Here is a 13,715-nt window from a genome sequence, read left to right as displayed (position 1 = left end):
ACACTTATGTTCTGATTTAATGTGGAAGAAATTTAAAAACTGAGAGAGGTCAAGCAAATATTTTCCTTAGAGTGGTTATTTAAGTAGTATGATGAGGAAAGGTCCCAGCGTATCTAATCTAAAGCTAGGACTAACCCCTACCCTTATGTAATACCTGGAGGCCAGCTGGCGTTGCTGGATTTGCTTCCAATCTTGTTCGTTGGTGGAGATTTGGCAGGTAACCAACTATCACCAGCAGGGCCGGCATGGCCACCTAGTGGGTCGCCCTGAATTATGTCAAACTGGTTGTAGGGCGATCCTCCGCGAGCCTTTCCAGGGGGCACTATTGCACCTGAAGCATTAAAAACATACATTTACACCCAGGAAAGGTTGGGATCTTTATGAGTATGGTATACCAAAACAAAAAATATTTAAGATGCATAATGGTGAGGTTAGACATTCACTAAGTTCAAGCATAGTTTCATCTGAGCTATTTCACTTCTGGCAAGATGATACTGCAAGGGCATTCCCGAAATAGCCAGTCCCCTTCTCACCATTTTTGTGCATATTGGCATCTTGTGAAGCCACAGAGGGCAGCCCTTCCATCATAGTCCATTGCTTAAAGCGGGATTCTGTTCCAGCCTCTTTCCCTCCCACCATGCCATAATCCATGCCACCTGAGCCAAAGCCTGTGAAACAAACAAACAAATCTACACTGTCATTTGCGCTTTTTGGTTTAAGTATCTTTGAACAGGGAGTCAGTGTGTTCGTAAGAAAGGTAAAAAAAAAAAAAAAAAGACAAAAGAAAAAATATCAACAGAAGCAAATTACATGTTCAAGAAACAACTTCCAGATAAGCTTGCTAGGTCAGTGTGCCACCAAGATACACTTTGCTATTAGGTTTCTCTTCTTCCCATGTTAACGAAAAATAATTGATCAAGAGTTGACACTTGTCCTAACCTTTGCTCTAATGCTTATAAATAAATTACTCATTTCTGGACCCAGACGTAACTGGCTAATATCGTAAATGTAATTACCATATTAATATGTAACTACAGACAATGCACCAAACTTCTTTCCACAAAGCACTTACCTGAACCGTATCCAGGTATTTGCCCTTTGGTCTGTAAATCTGAGAGACCCACATTCAAAGGATTGGGTACCATGCTGTCTAAATGTGGCTTAGGCCCAACAGGGTGGGATGGTGAATGCTTCATGCCAGGCTGCCTCTGCTGCTGCTGCTGCTGAAGGGCACTCACCATACGAGCAATCTGCAAGAAAAAAACTGGGATTATATATCCTATACTGTAATACAGAATTCCAGTAAACATGAACGAACAGTGGACTTGAAAGAGGACCAAAGGTCCTTGCTCTCTGAAAAGTGCAATCTGAAGAGGGCAGATGACATTATTAAAACCAGCACCATTTTCGCTGCAGGTTGCATTTTCCCAGCACACTTTATATGACTGACAGAAACAGTGCCACACCTGTTGCTCCTGCTGCTGTCGCACAGCTTGAGATAACTTCCTCTGGCTCTGTAACAGCTGCTGCTGCTGCTGCTGCTGGAGGAGGAGCTGACATGCCTACAAAATAAGTGGGGGTGGGAAAAGTGAAAATACAGAGCTCCTCAAGTAAAACAGAATTGCCAAGAGCTACTCACTAACAAATACTTGCTCAGAACTTAGGTAAACTGTTTCTCATTCCACACACTTAAAATAAAATGTGACAATGAAAACATCAGAAGAATACCATAACCTTCATTTGTTTCTAATGTAACATCATGCAACACTGTTATTAGTACCCGCTTTATTACTGTCACTATGACTAACATCTAAAGAAAACTTCATTAAAAATCAACAAACAACTGCTTCTGCACAAAGACATTGCTTAGAATCATTACTAAACCACTGCAACATTCACAATAATTACAAAGTCCTGCTTAGTTTAACTGCTGCCCTCTAACAGGGCTGTATTTTCCTGTATAACAAACAGGGAATACTTAGACAAAAATAATACAGGAACAGTAGAACAGAACAGAATTAGAACAAGCATCAAAAGAAAACTCTTTCAGCAGACAATTTGTAAACAGTCTACCCCACAAGATTACTAGCTACTTACTAATTGAAACTGGGGAATCTGTGGAAGCTGGCTCAGCATGGCAATCTGTTGTGGAGAAAGCTGGGGACCCATATTGAAAAGACCAGGATTCAAACCACTGTTGGGAAACTGTTTGAGCATGGAGGCCGAAACCTGCATGGAAACCAGTTACATATCCTCAAGAAATGCACTGCTATGAGAAAAGATGATGAAGTAGTAGTGTTTCTATAAAAGAATAGGTATGACACCAATTTTTAATGGTGTTGTGGGAAAGACATTACAGATTTATTAACACATCACATTTAAACATGCACAATCTATGACTTAAGCAGAGTGAATACCTCATTTGATTGACAGTATACAGTATTACATGTGCAGATGCAGACACACACACACAAAGGTTCCTCCCCCAACCAACTGGTTGCTAGAGATGGCACTAAATTAAAATGCTGATATATATGCAGCTAACCAGTAATCACAGTACTGCACTATCACGTTACAAAAATGTACTGCTTGACAAGGGAAAAGAAAGGCATTCAGGCAGTCACTGGAGCAAAGAAACAGTACTTCACAGAAAGAGTTAATCTCTTTGTATGCTGAATAAGCTACAGTAAAAGACAGGAGTAGGTGGAGAAGAATCCTCCCATTTCTCCCTGCATTACTTGAGAGTTACACAAGTAGAATTCAAGAGAATCTCCACAAGTCTTCACCAAGTCCAAAGCGAAATGTAAACTTGTGCATTTGGAGACCCTGAGGTCTTAAGAGCTCTGCAATGTAAATGCAATGTGTAGCCCTTCATCCTCTCTTTCAGGGGGCCAAGAAGTACAGGACTAGACCACTTGAAAAAGCATGAAGCAACCTGCCATACTTCAGAAAAACTTCCAGATTTCATTTTTTTCTATTGTTTTCAGAATACTTTGCACACGCCTATGTAAGACACAGGATTCCTGAATCCACTTTTAGGTTTAAAAATACTGGTAGTGAACATTTACCATCAGCTGTCTTGGAATAAGAAAGAAGGCTAATCCTTCTGTACTGAGCTTTAAGCACTTTCAACTGCAAATTATAATTTACCTTATCTAAGTTTTCAATTTCTTAACATCAATTCCAGACTAAGATAGATGTATAAGTAGCCTCAACAACGTGCTCTGAAGGCTGTAGCTCTGCTTTTACAAGTAACCAGTTACTATAAATTCCTTACCTGGGGAGAAAGAAATTGGGGAGGCACTTGCGCCCGGATATTGGGGGAAGGATTTAGTGGCTGCACTGGTGTGTGCATGCCCCTCGATTGTGCTGTGCTGTTTCCAAACAAACCATGATTGCCACCCTATAAAATTAAAGCAGTAGTGAGAAGATGAATCTTTCAGGATAATGGATTTCTATGCTATTAACTGCATATCAATAACAATGAGGCAAGTGCTGACTTAAACAGAGTACCCTTAAAATTACTAAAATATTTGCCCTATATCAGTAGTATTCTACCTGGGTTAAAACTGCCGTGCTACATTTTCAAGACGCAGGTTCTTTCTCCTCTACATCGAAGAGTCATGTTTACCCACATTTCAAAGTACATGACAAAGCTGATGTTTTACATTTTGCTCTTTATGTGTTGGGAAATGGAAACTCGGGAATACAAACACCACACTCAAAAAAAACATTCTACTGGCTTAGAAGTATGGCAAGACTGTATCAAGAGTTTTGGGTCATCATTTTAGCAAAGTCAGGTACTTTTTCTGAGTAGGTTGTTGAGATATCACTCATAAGCCTATTACTTCCTCTGCAGGCCTTTCACTAACTGAAGTTAGAATTCTAAAATTTTATTAAAAAATTTCCTTCTGATATGAAAACTTAAGCATTCTGGATTGGGATGTGTTTCTTTTCCCTTTTTAACTAAACTGAAGAGGAAGAAAACTTTCAAGTGAGAAAAAAGGTTTTGGTGTTTTTTTCCTCCCAGTTATTTATTTTCTAACACAAGAATACTTGCTGTTTGAGGTTTTTTTAATGAGAAGTATTTACTGTTTTATAAGCAAATTCTGTAATAAACCCTACTGCATGAAAAAGACCAAAGAAAATTTGTGATTTGTTTCACTATTACAGTCTCTGAGCAGACTGTCTTTATTTGTAAAATCTTTCAAGAAAAGCCACAGGAAATGTTGTGGACAGTGACCTACACTAACATTTGCATGCTGTTTCTTCTAAAAGCTGAAGCTCGTACTCTTAGAAGGTCCTTATGTGCCATGCTTCTGTCCTTTCATTTTCAAGACCCTTAGAACTTCCCACCTCCTGCTGTGTATCAGGATGTTTATGATCCTCAGATACCTGGGGTTCTAAACCAATACATTTTCCATCCCTCAGCCATCATTCTCTGTTACCCCTCTCCATGCCAGCACTGCTGTACCCAACATAAATTCATGATTCTTCCAAACTGAGATTGTGCAGGCCTTCTCAAAAACCTTCCCTTCCCTTATATACTAGGATTTCATAAACTTCGCCTCCCTTCCACCATAAGCGTGCATCTTCCACTACCCTTTTGCTGAATCAGAAGTCTCTCTTCCTTCTGCTATACTGGCAGCATTATGGATTGCCTAATTCACCTGCATCACATTTTACTTCCTTCACGTATCTTCTCTTTCAGAAGCAACTCAAGGTATCATACTAAGCATGTAGGAGGATAAACAAAAACCCCCAAAGACAAGAGTATATATTCTGTAAAGAACTGTCTGGGGTCAACTACACATTAAAATGTGACAGGCTTGAAGCTGCACCTACGCTTTCAACCCTCCCTAAAGCTGAACAGAGTTCTGCACACCAAACCCAAGAACATGCCTTCAAATTTTGGACTTAATCTGATGTTCAACACCAGTTGTGCCACATATAAACAGAAAGACAACACAAAGAAACACTGTCATGTTAGGCATGTGACTACATCAGCCAGTCCAGCTGCAATACTTAGGATCTGGTCTTTTGTTTCCTAGTATTCCTGCAACATTTTCATCAAGCATTAACAAAAAACCTAATGGGGTCAGAAATTCTTCCAAACTGCAGTTAACCACTTAATTTCTTCCCCACTATTCCCCCATATACAGAACAAAAATACTGCTCCTTCAAGAGCTTCTGAAGCTCCTTTCTTTGAGCTGTGGGGAAGGGAGAAGGGAACAAGCACAATGCAAAACGATTGCAATTTTTTAAAGGCACATTTCTACATAGAAGGTCATCAGGTGGAGTCTGGAAAAATTCACTGTTGACGGGTGGTGGGGCAAATCAGCAGCCTCTGAGTTTTAAAACACCGATTACAATATAAAGGCTGCCACTAATTTCATGACTTCTGAAAAGCACATCTGTCTGCTGCTGCACTGTGATTCAGGAAGGAAGAGGCCAAGAAAACCAGACAGAATACATTTTGATCTTAGAAGCCAAAGTGGATTGATTCTCAGTGGCCTGATAATAGCTGAAATTTCCATTAACAATATTAATTTATTTAGTAGAAAAACAAATGCAAGCAACCAACTAACCAGGATTAAGCCCAGGTTGCAGCTTTATAACAATGCATCTTATAAGGTGGCCTGCTTACTTGTCTAGCAGCGAAGTTTTGGGGACTGAGCCCTGAGCCGATTGCCCCAAGGCCGACGTTGGATAGTGTGGAACCAGAGGGAGACAGCTTGTAGCTGGGAGAAGGGGAGAAGGGAGAGCAGGGAGCCTCATCCCCAAGGCACCCATCTTGATTGGAGAAAGGCAAAGTCAGCTGAAGCAGCAGTTAGCCAACAGCAGGAGTTGGTTAGTGAAGCAACAGAACGTAAGAGGAGAGAAAGAGGGACGGTGAGTGACTAGGAAGAAGCAAAGTTAATTTGTAATAGCAATTACAAGGACAAAATTTCTGACTCAAATGATCACTTGACAATTAAAGATTTTGGTCCAAGGAGATAATCAATCAATTCCTAAAAGTTTCTTTTTAAAAATACATTTTGAACTCTCATGAGATTTGTTTGTGACAGTGGCCATTACCACTACAGAAACAAACAAATCTTGAATGAATTCCTAATGTTAGCACAAACCTATGAACATAATTTGTTAGGAATGCATTAGCTCTGCTAGTGGTAATGATTAATTACGCCACCAGAGGGAGTTAACAAAACTGGGTTTTGGCCTGTTATACCAAAATGGAGAAGTTAGAAATAATTATTTGACAGTAACACACCTTCAGAATTTGAAAAACAAGTTTCTTTTTCATTTTACATGTGATAAACTTAAGCTGTGTTAAAAATAAAAACCTTAAAGCATTCTGAACCTATTGGACACTCTCCAATTCATAATGTGAAGTGATTAATGATTGATAGTGACAGTGAAAACTTCTACTTAAAATAGGCAAGAATATGAAAGAAACACTACCATAACATACAACAGATGTCACAGAGAACAGATGTCATACAGAAGCTTACAGCACATGGACATACAGCATAAGGGGTTGAAGAATTTAGAAAGGGTGTTTCCAATAAACAACAGACGTAAAAGCAGAAAAAATTTGGAAGACTGTGATTACTTATGTTTACTTAAAACTAAACCAATTTTTTTTTAAACAGTAGATGATTGTAGTCAGTAGCCAAAAGAATCACTGTGATGAAACCTATAATGAATTTAATTGTTACCAGTAGTTTACTCTTCCAAGAAAAACAAAAGAATTTCTTACTGTCCATATTAAAAGCAGTCTGCTCTAAAACCAAAAGCCTCATTCTCCCCAGGTAATTTAGTTTGTCTATGTGCATCTGCCACCTCTTTTTTTATACACATTCATTCTACAAACATAACTCCCACACACCTTTTATTATTGAGTTTGTCCAAGGTTACCAAATTTTTAGTACTTCCAAAGGAGTAGGGTAAAAACTGGGACCTCGAACATAGAGGCTGATATTAATTTATCTAAGGATATTTCTCTCACCTTCTCAAAATAAGGCCCACTATCTGTGGTTCCCATGTCTTTGGAATTAGGTGGACGGAACCCAGACCGATCCTTTCTCATCATGTCATTAAAATCCCCGAGATTCATGGCTCGTTTATCTACATCAAACTTCTTATCTGGGAGACCACCTGTAAAATAGAGGAAAGATGACTACATTAGTGCAAATAATCTCTACCATGTTTCCTGACAGCAGGTTTACAGCCAAAGAAAGTATCTTTAAGGTAAGGGTTTAAATTAGATCTGTCTTCTAATATAGCATAGCTACATTTGCTATTAGAAGTGCCGAAAAATGAAAGTAGGCAGTTTCATTTTGAAGACTGGGAAAGCCAATTTCATTTAGAGAGTTTAATGTGAAAGATTTCTCAGAATTTATGTACAGATATAAACGTATGCACTTCTGCAGCAGCGCTGTTCAACTACTGATATTCATTCGTACAAAATGCCCAATGTCTTCCAAAACTCATACTGTTACTTACTGGTATTCAGTATCTATATAGACACCACTATTTCAGGTCTCCATATATTCTGCTTAGCCTTCACCAGGTCTGGCATTGACAAAAGAATTCTCAAACTGCAAAACCACACACACGATTTGATCACAAGTCTCCTACAGCCACGTGAATTTTTCACCACCACAGACCACGTGGTACAGCCCAACTTCCAGACAGGCAACCAATCTCCCCCTCAGCCTGTATGCAATGATTATACAACCAGTAACAGAGATGCTTTTCCAACATCCCCTACAGTCTCCTACCTTTGTTTAGTGAGTAATCTGGTGGAATGCGAGGAAGATACGTTAATAACAGAAGATCAAAACGTAGCATACACAGTGAACAAGACATCATCTTTCTCTACAAGCTTATCATCAGCCAAGTGCTGACTGAAGAAGTTTTCTACCTTACACAATGAACTGCTGCCAAAGAACAATTTTTTTGGTCATATTTGGCACCTGTAAATTATCAGATACATGTTGTTATGTTGAAGCACTTGGAAAACATCATAATTTTAAAACATGGACAATGTGATAGAAATGAGCTCTACTAGTATTTTTAGTTTTAAATAATTTTGTTTAGTAACACAGAGAGCCTTTCCAAGAACAGTTTAAAAAACCTGTCACCACAGTTAAAATCTATGACTCTTCCAAAGGAAGTTGGTGATAGATATCCTAACCTACCACTGACAAAACATTTACGTCTTTAGCAAATGGGGCACAGCTAATCACCCAGATACCTTAAAAATACTTATCTGTTCCTCAAAAAAGATTCTCAAAGCCAGCATTGCTTCTTAATGTCCAATCACAAACTATTAATATTCAAAGGTATGTTATTGCCAAGAACTTATGAAATCAACCACTAATTACATGGGGTTTTCTTGCTGGCACAGCTTTCGAAGTTGATCCAGCTTCATCTTCTCAGTTGCCTTCAACATCGTTTATCACAAAAACACTTGACAAATAACATACATATCTTGGCTTGTAACTGCAGTCACACTGACCTGAATGAGCTCATCCCTTTCTAACATATCCTAAAAAGCTAGAACTGGCTCTGCAAAAGCAGTCACATAAAACGTCACATACATCTCAATCCTGTCAATACCTACATCTAACCACTACACACAATGCCAGCAATACACTCTACCAAAAGGCTTCAATTCCAGACAGGAAGCCCTGTCCGTTAGCTGCTTGAAAAGAAACTGAAAGCAAGACAGAGTTGCATCATATCTGAAATGAAATTGGGTCAATGCCAACCTTAGATGACTAAGCTGAAGAAACACCCTTTTGTCTCTTCAGTTATCCTGACGGACCAATCAACTCCTCAAACATTACTGAATGATGCCTTGTAAAACAGCCTGTTAAATAACATGTACAGCATTAAATAGCACCTTTAAAGGCTTCAAGCATAGATATGCATGCCACTTAGTGCTGAGGCAGCTGCTTTAATTTCAATATAAACAAGGCCTTGCTAAGACAGATGATAGAATTTTCTATGAATGGGATAAATAAATTCTAATGCAATCTTGAAACCTGTCAAGTGAGTGTCTTTTGCACTTGACAACAAAAGCTATACCTAATACAGGTGGCTGAAGACTACTAGCTTTACCTCACATAGTAACAAAGACAACTATTAAAATCTGAAAACTTCGAATTTTACCCTCTGCAGTAGGCCAGAACAACTTGTGCATGAATAAATAGAAAGCCCCACATCCTCTACATGCAGAAATGCAGATCAGGTTAAAAGTCCAACCATCTTCATGAAAGAAGACACCCCAATCAGTCCATGGATTTTTCCCACTATTAACAGCTGTGAGAAACACCATGAAAAATGCAAAATGAAGTAAGAGCTTGGAAGATGACATACACACACCCTAGTGAGGTAAAACCCTCTATTAAGTAGATCTCCACCACCATGCAGCTTAAAAGAAAAAAACCCTGAATTTCATACAAAATTTTGTATGTGATCCTGTACTGGGAGAGAGGAGACAGAAACTGCTGTTGAGCAAAGTTACCTTAAACATTTGCAAACAAGAGACTCAACGTGGTGAAAATACATACATCCAAATGGGGAAAAAATCCTTTTGCAACATGTTTTCTGCTTGACCACAAAACCAAAAACATTTAAAGATACTGGTTTTACACCTTTACCATAAATTTACATCATCCAAGCCTACTGAGCAACGACATGCGCTTAGATAGTGAGGTGTTCCACCTGAATGCTCAATCAGGTTGTGGCTTTGTAACATATTTACAAGACAGCAGCATGAATTGCACTTGAATCAATAGAAATTGGAAATTAATTTCCCAGCCTTTACAGGTTATTTGAGAATGCAGTGTTCTGCAGAGGGTGCAACTAATTTCTGCAGAGGGTGCAACTAATACATTAAAAAAAAAAAAAAAAAAAGACAACAAAGGTGGTGGTCAAATGGAAGAAAAAGACAATATTAAGTCTGACAACCTACTTACTGTAGCAAACTTCATGCCTCGGGACTTATATATTAGGAGAGACTGCAACGGAAAACAAAGTTGTATGCTGTTTTCAAAGTAAAACAAGCCACCTACCAAAAGTATTTGATAGAAAAAAAAAAAAAAAAAAAAAAAGAGGAAGTAAATCTGCCTCAGGCATGCTATTGATCCATCTCTTTTCTGTCTTGGTCAGCACCTTGCAACAAAAGTAACACATTTTTCAAACAAGGAGATTGACATCAACATTGTAAGAATTACTTACTGACAACTGGACCTATTTTACAGTGCATGACAATCAGAGCCGAGGTGCTCTGTGCATACCAAAGCCAAACTTTTCTTTGATATGTGTGGTCTCCAATCATAGACTTAACTCTGAGATCAATGCACGTTTATCCATGAACTGGGAAAATACCATTCTGGTAGTTATCTAACTAGGAAAACCTGGTATGTTGTTACCTTGACTGAAAACCAGTTGAAGAACAAGCCTATCACATAACTAAGTCCAACTTTGGAAATTTAGCAGTAGATACAGGTTGAGCAAGACAGCTTACAGATTTCCACAAGCAACTGCCGTAAGCAACAAGAGCAAAACTGCTAAGCAGAGAACTAACAGAAAAACCTCAGGAAGCTCTGTTACGTTCTTAGTCTTTGAAATGGAACACAAACTCTAACGAATGCCTTGATCTAGGATCAAGGATGCCACAATTAATGCGCATGCTAAACTTAAGTGCAACCCATCAAGACTACATATGCAACCTTTCTGCACCATTTCACCAGATATTCTGGGTGTCAGCCATCTTTCCTCAGGTCTGATGGCTTTAAGGTCCTTGACAACACAAAGTTCTAAAGGATCCAAAAGCTTAATTTGAAGATAATTAAGAGTGCTATAATCAGCATAATCCAGGCTGCCATCCTCTTTGTTTGTGTATACTTCGATCTGTTCTTTTTTAACAGCAGCATCTGAAGGCAGATGAGAACTGAACATCCAAGAAGACAACTTATCTCCATCTAGAAGATCTTTAGAGAACCCTGATACAATCAGTCTGAATTCTATGCCAAAGTGGAGAGATACAACAATGCTGTTACCTTCCCCAAAACTGTGTTATACTATATAAATGCACATTTTAACATCTCTTATTGGGACCCTTAACTATTCAGAGGAAGAAAGCAATTTTGGGAAAAATTAAATACTTAATCCTGTATGAAGTATGATACACATTTTAAGAATGCAATGGATTCTAAGCTGAGACACACTGCAGCTATTCATATTGCATTGAGCTACCAAAACTCGAGCCGCTATTAGATGCAAGTAAGTCTTGACTATCACTCTGCCTTTGGTGCCAACAAAGATGAATGGATATTCCAAATAAAAGCAGCTTTTTGGTTGGGAAAATCCCGACTACAGCATCACACGATGCTAAAACAGTGGCAGATGAGGTACTAAAGCTGGTGTCAGCTCTGGTGCAAAAAGGGTCAACATCAAAGTAGACTTCTTGCAAGGCATAATACTAGAATAATTTGATGGACAACACTCGAAAGGCACAGAAAAGGTATGGCAGAATCTGAGTGGCACAGAAACTGCATATATCACAATGGCCAGTTTCACAAGAACAGCCTCCTGTAGTCCCTAAAATCTATTATTCAAATCGATAATGAATATTTACACTGCTTGCATTTGCAGCATTTGAACTTGTGCTATCTAGTTTTCCACTGCTACCAGAAGCTCCCACGTATAGGTTGAGTTTCAATCATATGGCTATTGTATCACTAGGACAGCAGACAGAAGAAAGCAGCTATCTACTACTTGATTGCTTTCTGGGGCTGGGGGAGCACATCAGACTCTGCTGACATTTGTAAAAACTGAAGATGGTATTTATCAGAGCTGAACAAACAGTTCCTGCTACTGTGTCCTTCCTTACTGTCAGTATTTGATGTTTTGATGAATAAATAAAAATCAGACAATGAAACAAACCAAAAGTTGCCACAACAACAGGATCCAATGCACCAAACTGTAGTTATACATAATGCTGGAAAATAAGATTACTTAATGCTTGGCACACAGTCAGTCATAGACCCAACACAGAACTACTCTGGCAGGTGGTTCTTCAGAGATACCACCATAGATCATGAATAATTAACCCAACTGACAGCCTCCCACAGGAAGTTTAGGACCACCAGAATAATAATCAATTCCTCCAGCAACCCTTCTTACCAAGTCCTTTCTGTCCTTTCAGCATAGCGTTTTGTGTCTGTGTGCATCCATCTCAGCTGAGGCAGAAACTTTTGCTATTATGCAGAAGTAGCTGAAAATAAGCAGCTTGGTACCAGAATGCTTTTAAACATGAAAAAGGTAAAGCAGTTACTGCACAACAGTCATACTGTGGATGAGATTCAGAATCAGTGGTGTCCACACCTTCATAGCAAACTTAATTTGCAGTGACACAGGCACCCCTTTCAGAGAGCCACTACATAGACACTTCTCTGGAGCCCAAACACCATACCTCGTCTACACAGGAAATTCTCTGTTCTAGATGAGAGCTGAGACTACTACTGCTACATTGACATCCTTTGGAGAAAAAAATTACAGACCTCTGTTTTTTGACATTGTAACTGGGAGGAATCTGAGGCCCCTGTGACATTCCTGACAGTTACAGAAACAGGATGAACACCTCTCTCCAAAATTATTGTTGGGTACAGCAGCAATGTCCTTTAAGTGGACAAGAAGATCTGTCTTCATAGCTTGGGATATGAGATGACCTTACTGCTTCTGTAGATTTTGAAGAATCAAAAACTGAAAAGAAGTCAACCCCCTAGAATAGGAACAAAACCGTCTTCCCCTTTGTAAGTAACAAAGACTATCCTGTACAAGTTTTTAGCCTTACTAAGCCTTCAAAGGTTTGATAACAAATAAGTAAACAGTCTGAACTGCAGATTTGGATCAACCCTTTTTTAATATCTACCTTAGGAATCTTGTAGGGAAACCATCTCAAATGCAGAAGATTTCAGAAACCAGTGGTATTTATATTGCAGTACCATGATAGTGAATATTCAGAGACAATTTGGAGAGTAACGGAATGCAAAACTACATTTGATTTCAAGATAAAACAGAATTTCTGTAAGAGTTCACCTACTTAGTTTCCCAAAGAAGAAAGTAATGACAAATTCAAAAGTGATTAAATGAGCTTAATCCAAGTGGTCAATTCCAACTCTTATTTTAGGACAGTGTTTTCCACATAACCCATCCCACTTAAGCTGTGTACTATTTGTGGTGAGGCTATCAAGAGTGAAAAATCTAGTTCTACTGAGCACTAACTTGTAATAGCCTGAGGTAAGCAACTGAAAAAATAAACGATAGAAGATAATTCTTTTCCCTCACATCACCTCCAGGGAGCTGTGGTAATTGGGATGTCCTACCGCCAAGAGCTAAAACAGTCCTCTTCCACCAAATGAAAAAGGTACCTTCATTTTCTTGAAACAGTAGCAATGAAGGCAAACCACATGGATCAAGACAGTCTTATAGGATGTTCCTTCGCCAAGTGTTATCACCCTTCTGTACAAGCATACTTCCCAATCTTGCATACCAGCATCAGTTGCATAACTATTCAAAGCCTACAGTTCAGGTATCTGATGCTATAACCCTATCCTTCTGTTATGAGGAATGCTCAAAGTAAGGATCAAACCTTTCCAAAGCACAGCATGTCACCCACATAAAAATACTACACATGA

The 13,715-nt window shown here is 38.9% G+C and overlaps 1 protein-coding gene across 7 annotated transcripts in view; it reads right to left on the bottom strand.

Annotated features, from left to right (window-relative positions):
• TNRC6B (trinucleotide repeat containing adaptor 6B) overlaps positions 1-13,715 on the bottom strand; it is a 60,262-nt gene that overhangs the window by 25,839 nt on the left and 20,708 nt on the right. For 4 of the 7 annotated variants that reach the window (XM_040595781.1, XM_040595782.1, XM_040595784.1 and 1 more), the window contains exons 9-16: positions 7,010-7,158; positions 5,648-5,818; positions 3,278-3,403; positions 2,098-2,229; positions 1,467-1,562; positions 1,073-1,250; positions 534-668; positions 155-331 (exon numbers count right to left, since the gene is read on the bottom strand). In XM_040595781.1, the coding sequence (XP_040451715.1) occupies positions 155-331; positions 534-668; positions 1,073-1,250; positions 1,467-1,562; positions 2,098-2,229; positions 3,278-3,403; positions 5,648-5,818; positions 7,010-7,158 (1,164 nt within the window). The remainder of the gene's footprint in view (positions 1-154; positions 332-533; positions 669-1,072; positions 1,251-1,466; positions 1,563-2,097; positions 2,230-3,277; positions 3,404-5,647; positions 5,819-7,009; positions 7,159-13,715) is intronic. The other 3 variants (XM_040595785.1, XM_040595788.1, XM_040595787.1) reach the window with 2 other exon arrangements.

This window comes from Falco naumanni, chromosome 5, assembly GCF_017639655.2.
Source record: "Falco naumanni isolate bFalNau1 chromosome 5, bFalNau1.pat, whole genome shotgun sequence".
Taxonomy (NCBI): Eukaryota; Metazoa; Chordata; class Aves; order Falconiformes; family Falconidae; genus Falco; species Falco naumanni.
This window is presented reverse-complemented; position numbering and strand designations above follow the sequence as displayed.